The 23,865-nt window shown below is 41.0% G+C and overlaps 1 protein-coding gene across 1 annotated transcript in view; it reads right to left on the bottom strand.

Annotated features, from left to right (window-relative positions):
- Positions 1–23,865, bottom strand: part of adad1 (adenosine deaminase domain containing 1 (testis-specific)) — a 52,055-nt gene that overhangs the window by 13,369 nt on the left and 14,821 nt on the right. The window contains exons 2-9 of the mRNA XM_061976860.2: positions 21,812–21,933; positions 21,576–21,704; positions 18,651–18,821; positions 17,601–17,672; positions 17,379–17,504; positions 8,123–8,246; positions 376–543; positions 136–211 (exon numbers count right to left, since the gene is read on the bottom strand). Coding sequence (XP_061832844.2) covers positions 136–211; positions 376–543; positions 8,123–8,246; positions 17,379–17,504; positions 17,601–17,672; positions 18,651–18,821; positions 21,576–21,704; positions 21,812–21,914 — 969 coding nt within the window. The 5' untranslated portion in view covers positions 21,915–21,933. The remainder of the gene's footprint in view (positions 1–135; positions 212–375; positions 544–8,122; positions 8,247–17,378; positions 17,505–17,600; positions 17,673–18,650; positions 18,822–21,575; positions 21,705–21,811; positions 21,934–23,865) is intronic.

The raw sequence follows: 23,865 nt of genomic DNA, 5'->3' as shown, positions 1-23,865 counted from the left end.
TCTTTGCAGCGGCATCATGCCTACATTTTGTTTACCATATTTGAAGTCTTGAAAGCGTAAAAGAAGAATTCCCCACATTTCATTATTGCCTTATAGTACGGAAAATACGGCAAGTCTGTGAAAATTGTACAGTACCTTGCCCTCTACTAACAGGTGCAGGCCGAGCTCGTTATTCATCTGCCATGCGGAAATGGAAAGCGGGTTCAGGGACCTGTAACACATAAAATGTCATCTTGTTTCAGTTCAAATTTTAGCCTGCTACAAATACAACAAAACCTCAACTTACCAGCGTCATTGGTTTTATGACAGAGCTAGTAATTTTAAACAGTCGTATCTCAAATCATTATTGAAAATCAATTTAATTGGTGCTCTCACAGGTTTAAGGGGATCTCCGTGGCTCCCTTTGGCAGCTGGTTGACATAAAGGTGCATCGTGATGCCACTCTTCAAGCTGAGGAGGCCGCCCTTGTTGTGCTGGAAGATGGACATTTCGGTCACATGCGCTGTTTTGCTGTAGAACAGCAGCAGGTGCTGGTAGAAAAATCTGTGTGTGGGGAAAAAAAACACAGTTGATGATCAGGAGGGTGCATTTAAGTATGTCCTGGACTTTGCTTAGAAGGGTAACTACACTTTTGGGGGGATTTTTGACCATCATTCACAATCCTTGTGTGAGACAAGAACATGAATCTTTCTTTTTTGTATGCACTCTAAGTTGTAAATAAACAATAGCAAGAGGCGGCTAACAATGCAGGTAATGGGGATATGATCTATGCTTTAAAAAACATCCAAAAGTCTCCATCAGCAGTTTATATACACGCTGTAAGTATATTAGTAATGTAACAACAGGCTAGGACTGGGCTGATAAAACAATATCAATATTTATATCGCGATAAACGTGTAATCAATATTAATACATATTGTGTTTGATAGAACGTTCGATTAATATATTTGTTTGGGTCGGAAGAAACCGGAAAGAAAAAAAGCATGGTTGGTTGCATGAACAAAGGCACTTGCTGTCTGGTAAGATAGCAAAACAGGAAGTAGTCGTGAAATAGGAGACACATGCTGAACAGCCAATTGCGTAACAGCATCAACCATCAGGTTTGACTGCACCATCGCGCTGTCGCTTCTCAGCACAGACTGAGAAAATAAATTAAAAAATGAGTGCTGCAGAGAGCAAAAAAATTGTGGATAAAACAGGAAAAGTCACCTCCACAATATGGCAGTTTTTTTAATCTTTCCAAACAGACTGTAGTCTGTTCATCTCTTCTTTTCAACACATGTCCGTTCCCTACACATATATGTACATACATATACATATATAAATATGTATACACATATACATACATAAATATGTATACACATATACATATATAAATATGTATACACATATACATATATAAATATGTATACACATATACATATATAAATATGTATACACATATACATATATAAATATGTATACACATATACATATATAAATATGCATACACATATACATATATAAATATGTATACACATATACATATATAAATATGTATACACATATACATATATAAATATGTATACACATATACATATATAAATATGTATACACATATACAGGTAAAAGCCAGTAAATTAGAATATTTTGAAAAACTTGATTTATTTCAGTAATTGCATTCAAAAGGTGTAACTTGTACATTACATTTATTCATTGCACACAGACTGATGCATTCAAATGTTTATTTCATTTAATTTTGATGATTTGAAGTGGCAACAAATGAAAATCCAAAATTCCGTGTGTCACAAAATTAGAATATTACTTAAGGCTAATACAAAAAAGGGATTTTTAGAAATGTTGGCCAACTGAAAAGTATGAAAATGAAAAATATGAGCATGTACAATACTCAATACTTGGTTGGAGCTCCTTTTGCCTCAATTACTGCGTTAATGCGGCGTGGCATGGAGTCGATGAGTTTCTGGCACTGCTCAGGTGTTATGAGAGCCCAGGTTGCTCTGATAGTGGCCTTCAACTCTTCTGCGTTTTTGGGTCTGGCATTCTGCATCTTCCTTTTCACAATACCCCACAGATTTTCTATGGGGCTAAGGTCAGGGGAGTTGGCGGGCCAATTTAGAACAGAAATACCATGGTCCGTAAACCAGGCACGGGTAGATTTTGCGCTGTGTGCAGGCGCCAAGTCCTGTTGGAACTTGAAATCTCCATCTCCATAGAGCAGGTCAGCAGCAGGAAGCATGAAGTGCTCTAAAACTTGCTGGTAGACGGCTGCGTTGACCCTGGATCTCAGGAAACAGAGTGGACCGACACCAGCAGATGACATGGCACCCCAAACCATCACTGATGGTGGAAACTTTACACTAGACTTCAGGCAACGTGGATCCTGTGCCTCTCCTGTCTTCCTCCAGACTCTGGGACCTCGATTTCCAAAGGAAATGCAAAATTTGCTTTCGTCAGAAAACATGACTTTGGACCACTCAGCAGCAGTCCAGCTCTTTTTTTCCTTAGCCCAGGTGAGACGCTTTGCGCGCTGTTTCTTGGTCAACAGTGGCTTGACACGAGGTATGCGGCAGTTGAAACCCATGTCTTTCAAGCGTCTCTTGGTGGTGGATCTTGAAGCACTGACTCCAGCAGCTGTCCACTCCTTCTGAATCTCCCCCACATTTTTGAATGGGTTTTTTTTCACAATCTTGACCAGGGCGCGGTGATCCCTATCGCTTGTACACTTTTTCTGACCACAGTTTTTCCTTCCCTTTGCCTCTCCATTAATGTGTTTGGACACAGAGCTCTGAGAACAGCCAGCCTCTTCAGCAATAACCTTTTGTGTCTTTCCCTCCTTGTGCAATGTGTCGATGGTTGCCTTTTGGACAGCTGTCAAATCTGAAGTCTTCCCCATGTTTGTGTAGGCTTCAGAACTGGACTGAGAGACCATTTAAAGCCCTTTGCAGGTGTTTTGAGTTAATCAGCTGATTAGCTTGTGGCACCAGGTGTCTTCAAAATTTAACCCTTACACAATATTCTAATTTTGTGACACACGGAATTTTGGATTTTCATTTGTTGCCACTTCAAATCATCAAAATTAAATGAAATAAACATTTGAATGCATCAGTCTGTGTGCAATGAATAAATATAATGTACAAGTTACACCTTTTGAATGCAATTACTGAAATAAATCAAGTTTTTCAAAATATTCTAATTTACTGGCTTTTACCTGTATATACATACACACACACACACACACACACACACACACACAGTATATATATATATATATATATACACACACACACACACACACACACACACATACAGTATATATATTACATACATATACACAGATTAATGTTCAGCATGTACGGCAGCACGCACACACACGGAGTACTTACAAGCAGACACAGTGACACAGACAGAAAAGAGAGAATGGACGCATTTTGGCTTAAAAACTAACGATAAAGGTGAAGTTTTAACACTGAAACGCCCTCAGGAAGAAGTGCTTTAAGACATGGCCAGCTAGCAAGCAGCTAAAGTCCATCCGCAGTCTGCAGTGTTTTAGATACTTCTAAATCACAAATCCTCAACTCCATGGCGACAAATAAAGTAAGTTTCTTACAAGTATCATCCCTGCAGACGAGGAATAGCTAAACATGCTTCACTACACACCGTAGCTCACCGGCGTCACCGCTAATGACGCCGTTCCTGAATGTAAACAAACCCCATTGGTGGATCTACACCTAACATCCATCCACTGTAATGATACCAAGTACAGGAGCGTATCTAGTCGAAACTACGATGATTACATCGATATTTTTTGGCATCACATCTTTCGTTTTTTTTTCATTTACATTATGTTTTATTGTGGCGGTTCGCTCCCTGTATAATCAGTGTCAGAGCTTGGTCCGCATTGCCGGCAGTAAGTCGGACACGTTTCCAGTGAGGGTTGGACTCCGCCAAGGCTGCCCTTTGTCACCGATTCTGTTCATAACCCTTATGGACAGAATTTCTAGGCGCAGTCAGGGCGTTGAGGGTATCTGGTTTGGTGGCTGCAGGATTAGGTCTCTGCTTTTTGCAGATGATGTGGTCCTGATGGCTTCATCTGGCCAAGATCTTCAGCTCTCACTGGATCGGTTTGCAGCCGAGTGTGAAGCGACTGGGATGGGAATCAGCACCTCCAAATCCGAGTCCATGGTTCTCGCCCGGAAAAGGGTGGAGTGCCATCTCCGGGTTGGGGAGGAGATCTTGCCCCAAGTGGAGGAGTTCAAGTACCTCGGAGTCTTGTTCACGAGTGAGGGAAGAGTGGATCGTGAGGTCGACAGGCGGATCGGTGCGGTGTCTTCAGTAATGCGGACGCTGTATCGATCCGTTGTGGTGAAGAAGGAGCTGAGCCAGAAGGCAAAGCTCTCGATTTACCGGTCGATCTACGTTCCCATACTCACCTATGGTCATGAGCTTTGGGTCATGACCGAAAGGACAAGATCAAGGGTACAAGCGGCCAAAATGAGTTTCCTCCGCCGGGTGGCGGGGCTCTCCCTTAGAGATAGGGTGAGAAGCTCTGTCATCCGGGGGGAGCTCAAAGTAAAGCCGCTGCTCCTCCACATCGAGAGGAGCCAGATGAGGTGGTTCGGGCATCTGGTCAGGATGCCACCCGAACGCCTCCCTCGGGAGGTGTTTCGGGCACGTCCGACCGGTAGGAGGCCACGGGGAAGACCCAGGACACGTTGGGAAAACTATGTCTCCCGGCTGGCCTGGGAACGCCTCGGGATCCCCCGGGAGGAGCTGGACGAAGTGGCTGGGGAGAGGGAAGTCTGGGCTTCTCTGCTTAGGCTGCTGCCCCCGCGACCCGACCTCGGATAAGCGGAAGAAGATGGATGGATGGATGGACATTATGTTTAAATACTCAGGAAATACATCCCTGGACACATGAGGACTTTGAATATGACCAAAGTACAAACCCCGTTTCCATAGGAGTTGGGAAATTGTGTTAGATGTAAATATAAACGGAATACAATGATTTGCAAATCCTTTTCAACCCATATTCAATTGAATGCACTACAAAGACAAGATATTTGATGTTCAAATTCATAAACTTAATTTTTTTTTTTGCAAATAATCATTATCTTTGAATTTCATGGCTGCAACACGTGCCAAAGTAGTTGGGAAAGGGCATGTTCACCACTGTGTTGCATCACATTTTCTTTTAACAACACTCAATTAGGGATGTCCCGATCCAAGTTTTTGCACTTCCGATCAGATACCGATACTGGCCTATCCGAGCATGTATTAAAGTTTAAAGTTATTTAGCCTACTTAGTTGTCAGATTCATGTTGAAAAGGGTTTTAGTACTCTTAACAACTAGCCAGCTGAATTAGGTGAGTTTGAATAATACACAATGGTTGGTAACAAGAAACTGACCTGTTTATTCAAGGATAAACACAAAATAGACAAAATTATACATGACCAACAGAAATGGCATCATTGAACAGTAAAAAAGTGAACAGTATAAAGTGCAAATAATGCTGTAAACATTATTTAAAAAAGCAAAACACACAAACAACCTGAGTGGGATAAAATGTCTATAACTCAGCATCAATACTTGCTCTTGAACAAGTGTAAACTTAAAAAAAAAAAAAAAAAAAAAACTATCTACACACTCCCTTCAATTGTTTGCCCCCACACAGCTTACATTTTTACCGCTAACTTTTAATTCACATGGCCGTCTTAACGGTTAGGACACAGACCTGTGGCTGTGTTGATGGTGTGCTGGAAAATGCGGAACGGAAATTAGGGAACAGCAGAAAAGTGGAAAGTATTATTTAAATCGGTGCGTTGGAAAACACGGACCAGAATTCTTTTAAAAACTGGATCTGGATCGGCATTTTCCCATGCCTTGCCGATACGCATTTTTTGGCAAATATCGGCGGCCGATCCGATCCAAATATCGGATCGGGACAACCGTACACTCAATAAACGATTGGGAACTGAGGAAACTAATTGTTGAAGCTTTGAAAGTGGAATTCTTTCCCATTCTTGTTTTATATAGAGCTTTAGTCGTTCAACAGTCCGGGGTCTCCGCTGTCGTATTTTACGCTTCATAATGCGCCACACATTTTCGATGGGAGACAGGTCAGGACTGCAGGCGGGCCAGGAAAGTACCCGCACTCTTTTTTTACGAAGCCACGCTGTTGTAACACGTGCTGAATGTGGCTTGGCATTGTCTTGCTGAAATAAGCAGGGGCGTCCATGAAAAAGACGGCGCTTAGATGGCAGCATATGTTGTTCCAAAACCTGTATGTACCTTTCAGCATTAATGGTGCCTTCACAGATGTGTAAGTTACCCATGCCTTGGGCACTAATGCACCCCCATACCATCACAGATGCTGGCTTTTGAACTTTGCGTCAATAACAGTCTGGATGGTTCGCTTCCCCTTTGGACCGGATGACACGATGTCGAATATTTCCAAAAACAATTTGAAATGTGGACTCGTCAGACCACAGAACACTTTTCCACTTTGCATGAGTCCATCTTAGATGATCTCGGGCCCAGAGAAGCCGGCGGCGTTTCTGGATGTTGTTGATAAATGGCTTTCGCTTTGCATAGTAGAGCTTTAACTTGCACTTACAGATGTAGCAACGAACTGTATTTACTGACAGTGGTTTTCTGAAGTGTTCCTGAGCCCATGTGGTGATATCCTTTAGAGATTGATGTCGGTTTTTGATACACTGCCGTCTGAGGGATCGAAGGTCACGGCCATTCAATGTTGGTGTCCGGCCATACCGCTTACGTGGAGTGATTTCTCCAGATTCTCTGAACCTTTTGATGATATTATGGACCGTAGATGTTGAAATCCCTAAATTTCTTGCAATTGCACTTTGAGAAACGTTGTTCTTAAACTGTTTGACTATTTGCTCACGCAGTTGTGGACAAAGGGGTGTACCTCGCCGCATCATTTCTTGTGAAAGACTGAGCATTTTTTGGATAACTGTTTTTATACCCAATCATGGCACCCACCTGTTCCCAATTAGCCTGCACACCTGTGGGATGTTCCAAATAAGTGTTTGATGAGCATTCCTCAACTTTATCAGTATTTATTGCCACCTTTCCCAACTTCTTTGTCACGTGTTGCTGGCATCAAATTCTAAAGTTAATGATTATTTGCAAAAAAAAGTTTATCAGTTTGAACATCAAATATGTTGTCTTTGTAGCATATTCAACTGAATATGGGTTGAAAATGATTTGCAAATCATTGTATTCCGTTTATATTTACATCTAACATAATTTCCCAACTCATATGGAAACCGGGTTTGTATGATCCTGTAACGACTTGGTATCGGATCGATACCCAAATTTGTGGTATCATCCAAAACTAATGTAAAGCATCCAAATAACAGAAGAATAAGTTATTACATTTTAACAGAAGTCTAGATAGAACATGCTAAAAGAGAAAGTAAGCAGATATTAACAGTAAATGAACAAGTAGATTAATAATTTATTATCTACTTGTCCTTAATGTTGACAAAATAATAGAATGATAAATAACTCTGTTACTGCATATGTCAGCAGCTAAATTAGGAGTCTTTGTTTGTTTACTTACTACTAAAAGAAAAGTTTTCTTGTATGTTCACTATTTTATTTAAGGTCAAAATTGCAATAAGAAACATTTGTTTAATGTACCCTAACATTTTTTTGGTTAAAATAAAGCCAATAATGCAATTGTTTGTGGTCCCCTTTATTTATAAAAAAAGTATCAAAAAGTACCGAAATACATTTTGGTACCGGTACCAAAATATTGGTATCGGTACAACACTACTATATGGGTGTTAATTCATGTCTTAAGGGCTCTAATAATGTTTAAAAAAACACATTTAGAAGGTTATTAACAGTTTTTATAGTACAACAATGACAATATTCAATGTTTTAATAAAAATCCATATTTGCAAACATTCATGTACAACAGTCAGGCCTGGAACCAATTAGACTTGATAAAATGAGGGATTACTGTATGTCAATATGAAAAATTAAGATTCAGGGCTCACATCCAATTCCTAATCCATGAAACTGGGCATTGTCTTTAATATGAATTATTCCCATGTATGCTTTAGTGAGTGTAAACAAAACAAGACAACTCACCTCATAAGTGATCTCCTTGCAGTAACCACCGCATGAGAGTCGTGCACAACACGTCCATTTGTTGACAAGCTCTCCCTGACGTTGTAGTTGCCACTGCCGACAGCAACCACCTCACATCTACTGGCTGGGAAGAAGAGGTAGATCATTGTCAGTACCGCAAAGCCATTCGGTCCGTTTGAGGTGAGAATCTTTGGGAACCTCAAGACTCGATTCCATTCCCATTCTTGGGGTAACAATTCCTTTCAGAATCGATTCAACATGTGTCTTGTAATATATTATTGTGTGAATGCTCCGATTCAAACCGTTCCAACTTCAAACTGTTCAGCCTATTCGGGAATCGCGGGCTTTCCCTTGACAAATTCCAAAAATTCCTAGAATTCCAGGTTTTCTGGGACATCAAAATGAATTGGCCATTTTTCAAAAAACCATTTCCAAATTTTCAACCGATTCAAACAATTCCACCTTCAACACATTCCACCATCCTGGACATTGACACTACCCTTTTTCCAAGTTTAAAAAAAACTCCAGGATTTTCCAGAATTCCTGGTTTTCCAAAGCCCTATTTCCACCCTTTTTTGTGGCGACTACTCCTCCCACATTTTTCAACCCACTTCAATCGTTCCACCGTCAAACCATTCCTCTTAATTAGGACAAAAAACTAAGTTTTTTGAACTTGAAAAATTCCTGGTTTTCCTGAAATTCCAGGAATTCCGTAATACCATTTCTCAATTCAACATGTTACTACTTCAACATTTCTCTACTGATTTGAGAAATTCCAACACCAACTATTTCAACTCATTTAGACCATTGAAGTTTTTTACCATTTTCAAAACAATTCCCACTTTTCCCAAAATTCCCAATTTTTTGGGAAATTCCCATTGAAATCAATGGGACATTCTTCAAAGTTTCACAACTCCCACATTTTTCATCTTATTCAAACTGTTCCAACTTCAAAATATTCAGCCTGTTTGGAAATGATGTGCTCTACTTCAACAATTCTAAAAAAATTCCAGGATTTCAGTTCAACTTCAGCATTAGAGCATTCACACGCAACTCCTTCAGGAATTGCCTCATCTAGTTTAGTATAACATTCATGATAAAACTTTTTCAAAACAAAAACTCCTCTTGGCTACTGACGTACGACTTATAATTGTTGGCCCCGAACGGGACGAGCGGTAGAAAATGGATGAACCCAAAAATTGATTCTTACATTTTTATGTGCACCAAATAATAAAATATATATTTCTATATATTTTTTAGGGTTAAGCTGTACTAATAAAGTACTGCAGCACTAATGAATTAAAAACTGTACTATAATGCTTCTGAAAAATACCGGTATTTTAATAATACCGCACTGTCGTCACATCGTGACATTGCTGGTAAAACAAGCAAGAGGGGCAACGCATACACACGGTGTAATTACAAGCAGACAAACTGTGGAGACAGAATGGACGTATCTGGCCTTAAAAACAAATGATCATCTCTACAGGACAAGGAATAGCTAAACATGCTTCACTACACACCGTAGGAACATACAATAGATAACCGCTAGCAACAAGCTAGGGCTCCTGAATGTAAACAAATGCCATGGTTGGATCTATATAGACAACGGCTGTAACGATACCAAGTACAAGAGCCGTATATATAGTCGATACTACAAACCCCGTTTCCATACGCGTTGGGAAATTGTGTTTCATGTAAATATAAACGGAATACAATGATTTGCAAATCCTTTTCAACCCATATTCAATTGAATGCACTACAATGATGATGTTCAAACTCAAACGTAATTTTTTTTTTGCAAATAATAATTAACTTAGAATTTCATGGCTGCAACACGTGCCAAAGTAGTTGGGAAAGGGCATGTTCACCACTGTGTTACATGGCCTTTCCTTTTAACAACACTCAGTAAATGTTTGGGAACTGAGGAAACACATTTTTTAAGCTTCTCAGGTGGAATTCTTTCCCATTCTTGCTTGATGTACAGCTTAAGTTGTTCAACAGTCCAGGGGTCTCCGTTGTGGTATTTTAGGCTTCATAATGCACCACACATTTTCAATGGGAGACAGGTCTGGACAACAGGCAGGCCAGTCTAGTACCCGCACTCTTTTACTATGAAGACACGTTAATGTAACACGTGGCTTGGCATTGTCTTGCTGAAATAAGCAGGTGCGTCTATGGTAACGTTGCTTGGATGGCAACATTTGTTGCTCCAAAACCTGTATGTACCTTTCAGCATTAATGGCGCCTTCACAGATGTGTAAGTTACCTATGTCTTGGGCACTAATACACCCCCATACCATCACAGATGTTGGCTTTTCAACTTTGCGCCTATAACAATCCGGATGGTTCTTTTCCTCTTTGGTCCGGAGGACACGACGTCCACAGTTTCCAAAAACAATTTTAAATGTGGACTCATCAGACCACAGAACACTTTTCCACTTTGTATCAGTCCATCTTAGATGAGCTCAGGCCCAGGGAAGCCCACGGCGTTTCTGGGTGTTGTAGATAAACGTTTTTTGCCTTGCATAGGGGAGTTTTAACTTGCACTTACAGATGTAGCGACCAACTGTAGTTACTGACAGTGGGTTTCTGAAGTGTTCCTGGGCCCAGGTGGTGATATCCTTTACACACTGATGTCGCTTGTTGATGCAGTACAGCCTGAGGGATCGAATTCAGATTCTCTGAACCTTTTGATGATATTACGGACCGTAGATGTTGAAATCCCTAAATTCCTTGCAATCGCTGGTTGAGAAAGGTTTTTCTTAAACTGTTCAACAATTTGCTCACGCATTTGTTGACAAAGTGGTGACCCTCGCCCCATCCTTGTTTGTGAATGACTGAGCATTTCATGGAATCTACTTTTATACCCAATCATGGCACCCACCTGTTCCCAATTTGCCTGCTCACCTGTGGGATGTTCCAAATAAGTGTTTGATGAGCATTCCTCAACTTTATCAGTATTTATTGCCACCTTTTCCAACTTCTTTGTCACGTGTTGCTGGCATCAAATTCTAAAGTTAATGATTATTTGCAAAAAAAATGTTTATCAATTTGAACATAAAATATGTTGTCTTTGTAGCATATTCAACTGAATATGGGTTGAAAATGATTTGCAAATCATTGTATTCCGTTTATATTTACATCTAACACAATTTCCCAACTCATATGGAAACAGGGTTTGTACAATGATTACATTTATATTTTTTATTATCTCAAAATGTTGTCATTTTTTTTGTTTATCAAGTCAGAAAAAACAGCCCTGGACACAGGAGAACTTTGATTATGACCAATGTATGATCTTGTATTACTTTGGATTGGATTGATACCAAAATGTGTAGTATCAGTCAAAACCTGTTAAGTATCCAAACAGAAGAATAAGTGATTATTACATTTTAATAGAAGTGTAGATAGAACATGGTAAAAGAGAAAGTAAGCAGATATTAACAGTAAATGAACAAGTAGATTAATAATCCATTTTCTACAGCTTGTCCCTCGTAATTTTGACAAAACAATAAAATGGGAAATGACACAATATGTTACTACATACGTTAGCAGCCAAATTAGGAGCCTTTGTTTGCTTACTTACTACTAAAAGACAAGTTGTCTTGTTTGTTCAATGTTATTTAATGCCAAGATTATTCTTTCATTGCAATAAAAAAAAAAAAAAAAGTTGAATGTAACATGAGATTGTTAGTTAAAATTAAGCGAATAATGACATTTTGTTTGTAATTCCCTTTATTTTGGTGTGATAGCACTGATTACGAGCGCCTTGGTCTGACTACGGTCCGTTTTGAAAAAAACTGTCGACGTGACTTTTCTTGTTTGATCGAAAAATCTCTTCGCTCTCTGCAGCACTCATTTTGACTTTCTCTTCTCACTCCATGCAAAGAATCAGCCATCAGACAACCAAACGTGATAGTTGATACGAGGGCTGGGCAATGTGGACGAAAAAGTATATCTCGATATATTTTTGCTTAAACTTGATATTCGATATATATCTCAATATATTTTTGGGTGAAAATATACATATAAAGATATTAATTTTTGAGAGAGATTCACTGAAATTGAAGTGAATGACAACTGTACTATAAACAGTCAGTGGCACTTTTATTAAACCAGTTAGTCAATATGGGTATCAACAGCACAGAAAATAAACAGTTTAAGTAGCACAGAATTACATAACAAATAAAATAGAAAAATATTATTTCTACATAAAATAAATAACCTAGCTGTGCAAATAATACAACATGAATCAAACTCAGAAAAACAATTAATTTGCAGGGAGGCACTTTTTAAGTCCCAGTCGACGATGTAATGGACTGTCACACATGTACGGTTCTGTGGTCCTACTAGAAGTGGTCAGTGACTTAAATGTGCGGCTATGATTTTCCTCACTTCGGCGTACATTTCGCTTGAATATTCTCTCTTCTCCGACTCTCTCATCGTCATTTGTGATGTCTGTTGTGATTTCCCTTCCTGGTTCGATGACCCGCCCTATCTTGCCTCTGATTGGCCTGTCTGTAATGTTTTGCCCTAATCTTAACCAATTGTGACTCATCCTTTTAAACCAACCAACCAATCATGGATGTTCTTAAATGTAAATCGACCAATCATTGATCTTTCCAGTATATTTTGTCCCCTGCCCGTGTAGTTGCACTACTCCAGTTCTTTTTCTCTTCTCACTCTCTCTTCTCTTGTAGCATGTAGCTTAGCTAACCGCTACATGGGTCTAAAAGTAGCTAAGCTACGGAAATCTCTACTTGTTTAAAAAGCAGTGAAGCTACTGCCAAGCTACTGGGAAATGTAGTTAAGCTACGTAGCTTCGATTTTTAAGTGAATTATTTTTAATTTGAAAACCGTATTTTCTACCACTGCAGTCGTAAACTGCAATGAATTATCAAAAACCGTACTCATTACAGGAAAACTGTAGTTGTTGGCAGATATGCAGAAGTTTTCATTTTACTCACTGGCACACTGCTGGTGGCACAGTCAGACTCCATATTTGCTTGTGTGTTGTTGTTGTGGATCAGTGCAGTGGGTGAGATAGTGCAAGCACGTCTTGGAAGGAGGAAGGGGAGGGGTTTAATAGCACTTGGGAGTCTTGCGAGGGAGTGGGAAGCGGGGCGAACAAGGAACACAACAAATAAGCGTCATTTGGTCATTTGAACATGAAAAAATTATATCGATATTATGATATTTTCTTAATTCATATCTTGTTAAAAAATATATCGATATATCTTACAAACTCGATAAATTGCCCAGCCCTAGTTGATACGGTCACCTGATTGGCTGTGAGTGTGTCACTCCCACTCGGTAAAGAATATGGGTATTATCTTCGACCCAACTCTCTCGTTTGAGTCACACATTAAGAGTGTTACTAAAACGGTCTTCTTTCATCTCAGTAATATCGCTAAAATTCGTTCCATTTTGTCTACTAGCGACGCTGAGATCATTATTCATGCGTTCGTTACGTCTCGTCTCGATTACTGTAACGTATTATTTTCGGGTCTCCCTATGTCTAGCATTAAAAGACTACAGTTGGTACAAAATGCGGCTGCTAGACTTTTGACAAGAACAAGAAAGCTTGATCATATTACCGTATTTTCCGCACTATAAGCCGCCCCGGGTTATTAGCCGCACCTTCAATGAATGGCATATTTCAAAACTTTGTCCACCTATAAGCCGCCCCGGACTATAAGCCGCGCCTACGCTGCGCTAAAGGGAATGTCAAAAAAACAGTCAGATAGGTCAGTCAAACTTTAATAATATATTAAAAACCAGCGTTCTAACAACTCTGTCCCAAAATGTACGCAAATGTGCAATCACAAACATAGTAAAATTCAAAATAGTGCAGAGCAATAGCAACATAATGTTGCTCGAACGTTAATGTCACAACACACAAAATAAACATAGCGCTCACTTTCTGAAGTTATTCTTCATTCGTAAATCCTTCGAATTCTTCGTCTTCGGTGTCCGAATTGAAAAGTTGGGCAAATGTGGGATCCAAAATGGCCGGTTCCGTCTCGTCGAAGTCATCGGAGTCAGTGTCACTGTTGTCCAGCAGTTCTGTGAATCCTGCCTTCCGGAAAGCTCGGACCACAGTTGTGACCGAAATATCTGCCCAGGCATTTACGATCCACTGGCAGATGTTGGCGTATGTCGTCCGGCGCTGTCTGCCTGTCTTAGTGAAGGTGTGTTCGCCTTCGGTCATCCATTGTTCCCACGCCGTTCGCAGTCGTGATTTGAATGCCCTGTTGACACCAATATCCAGCGGCTGGAGGTCTTTTGTCAATCCACCCGGAATGACGGCGAGTATTGAATTAAGCGCGTAAGCGTGTCTCTTAATGTGATGTTATGAGCTAGCAAATATAACAACTACACTACCCAGCATGCAACGATAGTGACGAGCATGCGCGGTAGCCCTGAGAAGCGTTGTTGTATGTGCTGGCAGTTAGAATGTGGTTATAAGCACGCTGTGAGTAAACGTTGAGAACTCAGTTAACACGCCTCGTCTGCATTATTTATAATTAGACAGACAACACACTTAAAAGGAGCCATTTTGGGGTCTTTACATAAACACACAAATGGAAATGAAACGTCACATATCCCAGCATGCACCGCGCGCTTCTTCGTCATCCACTGTTCCCACGCAGTTAGCAGTCTAGCTTCGAATGCCCTGTTGACACCAATATCTAGCGGCTGGAGGTCTTTTGTCAATCCACCCGGAATGACGGCGAGTATTGAATTAAGCGCGTAAGCGTGTCTCTTAATGTGATGTTATGAGCTAGCAAATATAACAACTACACTACCCAGCATGCAACGATAGTGACGAGCATGCGCGGTAGCCCTGAGAAGCGTTGTTGTATGTGCTGGCAGTTAGAATGTGGTTATAAGCACGCTGTGAGTAAACGTTGAGAACTCAGTTAACACGCCTCGTCTGCATTATTTATAATTAGACAGACAACACACTTAAAAGGAGCCATTTTGGGGTCTTTACATAAACACACAAATGGAAATGAAACGTCACATATCCCAGCATGCACCGCGCGCTTCTTCGTCATCCACTGTTCCCACGCAGTTAGCAGTCTAGCTTCGAATGCCCTGTTGACACCAATATCTAGCGGCTGGAGGTCTTTTGTCAATCCACCCGGAATGACGGCGAGTATTGAATTAAGCGCGTAAGCGTGTCTCTTAATGTGATGTTATGAGCTAGCAAATATAACAACTACACTACCCAGCATGCAACGATAGTGACGAGGATGCGCGGTAGCCCTGAGAAGCGTTGTTGTATGTGCTGGCAGTTAGAATGTGGTTATAAGCACGCTGTGAGTAAACGTTGAGAACTCAGTTAACACGCCTCGTCTGCATTATTTATAATTAGACAGACAACACATTAAAAGGAGCCATTTTGGGGTCTTTACATAAACACACAAATGGAAATGAAACGTCACATATCCCAGCATGCACCGCGCGCTTCTTCGTCATCCACTGTTCCCACGCAGTTAGCAGTCTAGCTTCGAATGCCCTGTTGACACCAATATCTAGCGGCTGGAGGTCTTTTGTCAATCCACCCGGAATGACGGCGAGTATTGAATTAAGCGCGTAAGCGTGTCTCTTAATGTGATGTTATGAGCTAGCAAATATAACAACTACACTACCCAGCATGCAACGATAGTGACGAGCATGCGCGGTAGCCCTGAGAAGCGTTGTTGTATGCTGGCAGTTAGAATGTGGTTATGAGCACGCTGTGAGTAAACGTTGAGAACTCAGTTAACACGCCTCGTCTGCATTATTTATAATTAGACAGACAACACACTTAATAGGAGCCATTTTGGGGTCTTTACATAAACACACAAATGGAAATGAAACGTCACATATCCCAGCATGCACCGCGCGCTTCTTCTACGGGGAAAAAAGATGGCGGCTGTTTACCGTAGTTGCGAGACCTAAACTTTATGAAAATTAATATTAATATTAACCCATATATAAGGCGCACCGGATTATAAGGCGCACTGTCAGCTTTTGAGAAAATTTGTGGTTTTTAGGTGCGCCTTATAGTGCGGAAAATACGGTACGCCTATACTGGCTCACCTGCACTGGCTTCCTGTGCACTTAAGATGTGACTTTAAGGTTTTACTACTTACGTATAAAATACTACACGGTCTAGCTCCAGCCTATCTTGCCGATTGTATTGTACCATATGTCCCGGCAAGAAATCTGCGTTCAAAGAACTCCGGCTTATTAGTGATTCCCAGAGCCCCAAAAAAGTCTGCGGGCTATAGAGCATTTTCTATTCGGGCTCCAGTACTATGGAATGCCCTCCCGGTAACAGTTAGAGATGCTACCTCAGTAGAAGCATTTAAATCCCATCTTAAAACTCATTTGTATACTCTAGCCTTTAAATAGACCCCCTTTTTAGACCAGTTGATCTGCCGTTTCTTTTCTTTTCTCCTCTGCCCCTCTTCTTTGTGGAGGGGGGAACACAGGTCCGGTGGCCATGGATGAAGTGCTGGCTGTCCAGAGTCAGGACCCGGGGTGGACCTGTGCATCGGTTGGGGACATCTCTGCGCTGCTGACCCGTCTCCGCTCGGGATGGTCCTGCTGGCCCCACTATGGACTGGACTCTCATTATTATGTTAGATCCACTATGGACTGGACTTTCACAATATTATGTCAGACCCACTCGACGTCCATTGCATTCGGTCTCCCCTAGAGGGGGAGGGGGAGGGGGGGGTCCTCTCCAAGGTTTCTCAGTCATTCTCATCGACGTGGGTTGTGAGTTTTTCCTTGCCCTTATGTGGGCGCTGAACCGTGGATGTTGTTGTGGCTTGTGCAGCCCTTTGAGACACTTACAATTTAGGGCTATATAAATAAACATTCTGCGATGAGGTGGCGACTTGTCCAGGGTGTACGCCGCCTTCCGCCTGATTGTAGCTGAGATAGGCTCCAGCGCCCCCCGCGACCCCAAAGGGACGAAGCGGTAGAAAATGGATGGATGGATAAATAAACATTGATTGATTGATTGATTGATCAGTGATCATTTCCTCCGTTGCTCGGTTACCGGAGAGCGAGTGCCTTTGTTCACGCAACCAACCTTGCTTTAGAACTTCCGTTTTCTTCCGACGAAGAAAAAATATATATATTCAACGTTTCATTGAAAACATTTTGTATTGCAATTGATTACGTGTCTATCGCGACACATTTTGGTATTATTTTATCGTCTAGGACCATTGTGGTTTTATAATGCACTCACAGGTCTGAATGACGAACGCTGCGACGGTGGCTGCGCAGGCACAGAACTGAGGGTGGCTATTCATCAACATGTTCAGCTGATCCTTGACAGCGTTTGGTATCTGCAGGTTAGTAGGACTCTTCCTCTCTGGATAGGAACAGTAGAAAATATTGACAAGGTTGAGAGAGAATAAACCAAAAAGAAAGAAAAGCAGGCAGAATAGAAAAGGTATGGATGGCTTACCTCGAATAAATCTACTGGATTGGATATCAGTTTTCAAAAACTCCTCTTTGACTGATAAGAGTGGTGGGAAAGCTAAAAAGAGCAAACATAAAAATATTCTGCATTAATTAAAGAGTAATAACGTAATTTCCGGACTATATGGCGCTACTTTTTTTCTATGCCTTGAACCCTGCAGCTTATAAAACGGTGCGGCTAATTTGTGGATTTTTCTTCGCTGACGGACATTGTGCAAATGGTTAAAAAAACAAAAACAATGAATAGGTGTTATTATTTGTGCTATGGCGGCATCTTTTGGACACATTTTCTCACTTCAGCTGCTGCATTGCCCTTCTGTTTAGACTGAGCTTTGAACCTGAAGTACAAAAGCTGTTCCGTCTTCTAGCCGTTCATAGCATTTTTACCCGTATGGACTCTTCATTCATCACTCCAAGCAACGTTTTATGCTTTACAGTATAACAAACGATTTTTACTTGCTAAACTATCCCCTGGGTGATGTCTGTAGGAGTGTTTTCATGCACATTGGTACATATTGTAATGTAATGAAGTAGCATAGTCAGCATTAGCTAATATGCTAACACATTTACAAGTGACTTTGCTATTATTAACTTACAATGGCATTCTTTTTGTATTGTTTCAGTTTCGTAATGTCACCAAAACGTCACCTTGGAGTTATTGAGTCTGTTTAGCTGATTGGAGAGCTACCTTCCGCAGCTAGTGGGTCCATGACGATGACTTATGTTTTGTTTGATCAGCCGTTTTACTGCAGTGTTACAGACACCGTTTGGAAACAATTAAGGTATGTAAATAAACATTTAAAAAATATATTTCCGTGTAAACAACTTACTTCACAATGTATATATCTGTAGCTTATAGTCTGGTGCAGCTAATATATGGGAAAAAAACAATTTATTCTAAAATGTGTAGGTGTGGCTTTTAATACAGGTGCTCTTTAACTTTAACTCTATAGTCCGGAAAATACGGCAGATGTAAATTGACAGTTCAGCATTAATCACCATACCATTCATAACTTGTCGATTTTGAAATACTGACCTGACACCTTAGGGAGGTCGAACTTCTCTTTTTCCAAAGTAGGCAGCAGATCCTGAAGGGCAAACTCTGCGGCTTTGAGCCGGGCCTCCTTCTTTGCTGGTCCCATGCCAGTTTTGTACTGAACGCCATCAATCAGCACGCAAAAGGCAAATAACAGCCTTGTTGTGTTCCCTGAAAAGAAAACAGCGTAATCATTAAATGCAGCTATAGGTGGAACTCATTTGTATACAGTATCTACTAGGGTTGTACGGTATACCGGTATTAGTATAGTACCGTGATACTAATGAATCATATTCGGTACTATACCGCCTCTAAAAAGTACTGGTACCGGTATCAATATATTGGTATCGGGACAACACTAGTATGTATACATATTATGCAGGAGGTCTTCCGTGTACGGGGAGTAAAAACTTAGTTCAAGTGTGAACTTGCAGCTAAATGAACAACTAAGTCAGCCCACTGTACACAGAACACATGAATATACACAGGATAAAAAAATAATACACCTAAACTACTATTATCTATATAGTGGTCTTGCACACTAGAAGGGTCGCTGCAAGCAAAGCAGAGACAGGAAGTGTCAATAATGAGACCACTATACGGACTACCGTAGCTATTACTAGGGCTGTCTTCCATTAAATAATTTTCTGAGTCGAATCTGCTACATTCAAAAAACCCTCATGCAAATCAACTTTACAGGAACGTTTTCCACACAAGCATTTTATCAGTCCAGAAAAAAGCTTACAAATACACCTAGAATAAAAATGGGCACAATATAGAAATGAAGTGAATGGCACTGAAGTGGCAGCTGGTCACGTCAGTTCTGTCTTTTATGTTCCCTAAAGTTTCCTTTTTGCTTTCTTACCTTATTTTTGTGGACTTTTTGGATCTACAAACAACATACTTTCCCCATTTTGAGATAAATAAAGTCTAACTTATACATCGAAACTAGGTTACTTAACAAATCAACTGGAAAAGTGCTTCCGAGTGTTGCTACGTTTCATTTGACTCACGGTTCATTCTGTGACGTTTTTGAACCGTGTGACTCCATCCAGTCAGGTGGCGCACATATGAAAGAAATTTGCATTGAAAAACGGCGCACAAACAAATGGCCCACAACTGTGAATCGGTTCTCATTCACTTGAAAGAGCCTTTCAAAAGACTCGACTCGTTTGTGAACATTACATCGCTATCTTGTACCACCGTAAATTCCGGGCTATAAGCTGCTACTTTTTTCTTATGGTGCGACTAATTTAAACAATGCAAATAGTTTAAAAAAAAGAAACAGGCAAAGACACTTAATAGGCGGGTTCTTGTTTGTGCTACGGTGCCATTTTTTGGACGAGTTTGCTCACTGCAGGTGCTGCATTGCCCTTCTGTTTAGACCGAGCAAGTGCTGTTCCATTTTCTAGCCATCCATAGGGTTTCTACTCGTATGGATTCTTCAGTCTTCATTCATTCTAAGCCAGTGTTTTTCAATCACTGTGCCGCTCCGTGAGATACAGTCTGGTGTGCCGTGGGAGATTATGTAGTTTCACCTATTTGGGTTAAAAAAATTTTTTGCAAACCAGTAATTATAATTCGCAAATTTGCCGTTGTTCAGTTTGCGGTGCTGTCTAGAGCTCGGCAGAGTAACCATGTTATTCTCCTCAGTATCAGTAGGTGGAAGCTGGTAGCTAATGGCTTTGTACATGTCGGGAACACATCGCGTGAGACGACGATGGTTTGTCGTGATCACAATATGCAGGCGACAGCGGGAGGCAGCGTGCAGGTAAAAAGGTATCTAATGCTTAAACCAAAAATAACTAAAGGCAAGTGCCGCTAAGAAAAGGCATTGAACCTTAGGGATGGCTATGCAAAACGAAACTAAAACTGAACTGGCTGCAAAGTAAACAAAAACAGAATGCTGGACGACAGCAAAGATTTACAGCGCATGGAGCAGACGGCGTCCACAAAGACATGACAATCAACAATGTCCACACAATGAAGGATAAAAACAACTTAAATAGTCTTGATTGCCAAAACAAAGCAGGTGCAGACATGAAACTGCTACAGAAAATACCAAAAAACAGGAAAAGCCACCAAAATAGGAGCGCAAGACCAGAACTAAAACACAGAAAAACACCAAAAACCTCAAAATAAGTCACAGCGTGATGTGACAGGTGGTGACTGTACACCTACTTTGAAACAAGAGCTATATTGATGCATGCTTGGTTATGGTTTGAATTTATATCCAACAATTGCGAGAACTACTTTTTACTGTCAATATCGGCTGTTGAGTTAAAAAATTTTAACATTTTCTGCTCGCGGTGTGCCTCTGGATTTTTTCAGTGAATAAAATGTGCGTGCCTTGGCTCAAAAAAGGTTGAAAAACACTGCTCTAAACGTTTGTAAGTTTTACAATTTAACTAAAACAATTCTTACTTAATAAAACATCCCTTGTGTGATGTCTGTAGGAGTGTTTTCATGCATATTTGTACGTGCTATCGTAATGTAATGAAGCTAGCGTCTTTAACATTAGCTAACATGCTAACACGTTTACAAGTGTCTGTGTTAGTATTATTACCTTACAATGGCATTCTTTTCGGAATGTTTCAGTTTCCTAAATTCACCGAAATGTCACCGTGTAGTTATTTAGTCTGTTTAGCTGATTGAAGAGCGAGCTTCCGCAGCTAGTGGGTCCATGACGATGACTTCTGTTTTGTTTGATCTTCCGTTTTACAGGCACCGTTTGGAAACAATTAAGGTATGTAAATAAACATTTACAAAATATTTCTGTGTAAATAACTCATTTCCCAACGTATATATTTGCGGATTATAGTCCGGTGTGGCTAATAAATGGAAAATCTTTTTTTCTCCTAAAATTTTGTGGGTGCTGCTTATATGCCGATGTGCTCTATAGTCCGGAAAATACGGTATTTATACCTGTGGTCACCGTTTCCTTGAACTCCAGGTGGAACTGGTAAGACTGGGCCAGCATATGCAGCAAGGACACAGCGTGCACCTCACCGCGCTTGTACCTCTCAATCAGCATTTTTGGCTCCACAGAAGGACCTTTTGGTGTTTTGGGGGCGAAAAAAAGAAAGTCCATATATCTCTTGTTCTTTTATAACAAACGAGAGACCCTGTGGATGACACGCCTGTTATTTTATCAAACTCACCAAATGAGTTTTTCCCTTGCTGCTGCTTCGGGTTGTGACAGTTGGACGTTTGAGCAAGATAAGATCTTTCAGAACCACACGCAGGTTGTGTAGCAGAAAACATGCTGATGGGATTTTCTGTCCTAAGAAACAACAAACACAAAAGTCAAAGGTTAGTGGTGTTTAAAGAACTGGTAATAGTTCAACTCTGTGATTAGATCTGTGTCTGTGTGTGTGTGTGTGTGTGTGTGTGTGTGTGTGTGTGTGTGTGTGTGTGTGTCTCTCTGTCTGTGTGTGAGACCTCCAAAAAGCAGTCACTTAGCGTATTTCACGACAGCCGTTTTGAACTGCGTTCGCCTTGTTTTCATCACCGCGATACAGCGGAAAAAGAAGAAGCTTATCGACTACGCCGTCTCCACGGACTACAAAGGCGGACGCACGCAATTTTTCTGGATTTATGCAGATCCCAAATACAGATCAGCAGGTCCTAGAAGGTAAGAAATGTTTCTTTTGCATAATATTGCGAAACAAAACGCCACTGGATCGGTTTGCAGTTGAGTGTGAAGCGACTGGGATGGGAATCAGCACCTCCAAGTCCGAGTCCAAGGTTCTCGCCCGGAAAAGGGTGGAGACCCTGCCCCAAGTGGAGGAGTTCAAGTACCTCGGAGTCTTGTTCACGAGTGAGGGAAGAGTGGATCGGGAGATCGACAGGCGGATCGGTGCGCCGTCTTCAGTAATGCGGACGCTCTATCGATCCGTTGTGGTGAAGAAGGAGCTGAGCCGGAAGGCAAAGCTCTCAATTTAACGGTCGATCTACGTTCCCATCCTCACCTATGGTCATGAGCTTAGGGTTATGACCGAAAAGACAAGATCACGGGTACAAGCGGCTGAAATTAGTTTCCTCCGCCGGGTGGCGGGGCTCTCCCTTAGAGATAGGGTGAGAAGCTCTGTCATCCGGGAAGAGCTCAAAGTAAAGCCGCTGCTCCTCCACATCGAGAGGAGCCAGATGAGGTTGTTCGGGCATCTGGTCAGGATGCCACCCGAACGCCTCCCTATGGAGGTGTTTAGGGCACGTCCGACTGGTAGGAGGCCACGGGGAAGACCCAGGACACGTTGGGAAGACTTTGTCTCCCGGCTGGCCTGGGAACGCCTCGGGATCCCCCGGGAAGAGCTGGAAGAAGTGGCTGGGGAGAGGGAAGTCTGGGTTTCCCTGCTTAGGCTGCTGCCCCCGCGACCCGACCTCGGATAAGCGGAAGAAGATGGATGGATGGAAACGCCAGATAATATGTCTTACCTTATACATACACATCATAATAATACTCGTATGTTTAATGCGCCGACAATCCATCAAGCGGTGCGGCTTCATAGCTTACCAAAGTCGTACTAAAACATTTTGATAGATTTTTGAGCGCCGTGTGTAATGTTCTATATTTTCAATGGAAAATATAAATTGTTGGTGTTGTTTGCTTGAGTCACATTGCCATCATATTGCAGTCTACACGTATCTCTTATGTTTGACTGCCATCTACTGGTTACAATTATCATTACACCATGTACCAAATAAAATTACTTCGAGGTCGATGAGCAAAACCAGAATTATTCTAAGGCACACTGTCGAGTTTTGAGGAGAAAAAAAAAAGGATTTAAAGTGCACCTCATAGTCAGGAAAATACGGTAAACACTCACCATTTACAATTACAATATAAGTTATACATTTATCTGTGAGTCGATTAATCATCTTTTAAATTGATTGATTCGCACACAGATTTTTTGGATCCCGCCATTTGTTTTGTGGCTCGCAAGTCGAGTCCGACCATCCATGTTTACTCAAATTTGACATCACTTCTAAAGCTAATTTCATGATTTTAATTAAAACTACATTGTAAAAGTAGCTGTGGTTCCATCGTAGTTTTTCGCAAAATAACATTTCAAAAATTTTGATAAAGTACATTTGCGACTATTAGTTGTTTCCATTAAAGGGTGTTTTGCGTCATGAGCCGTTATTCTCGTAAAATCTCATCCCGCGAGACTCCACTTGGAGGAAAATATTGGAGCCACTGCTTTCAGCACACACA

The sequence above is a fragment of the Nerophis lumbriciformis genome, linkage group LG16, assembly GCF_033978685.3.
Source record: "Nerophis lumbriciformis linkage group LG16, RoL_Nlum_v2.1, whole genome shotgun sequence".
NCBI classification, from domain to species: Eukaryota; Metazoa; Chordata; class Actinopteri; order Syngnathiformes; family Syngnathidae; genus Nerophis; species Nerophis lumbriciformis.
This window is presented reverse-complemented; position numbering and strand designations above follow the sequence as displayed.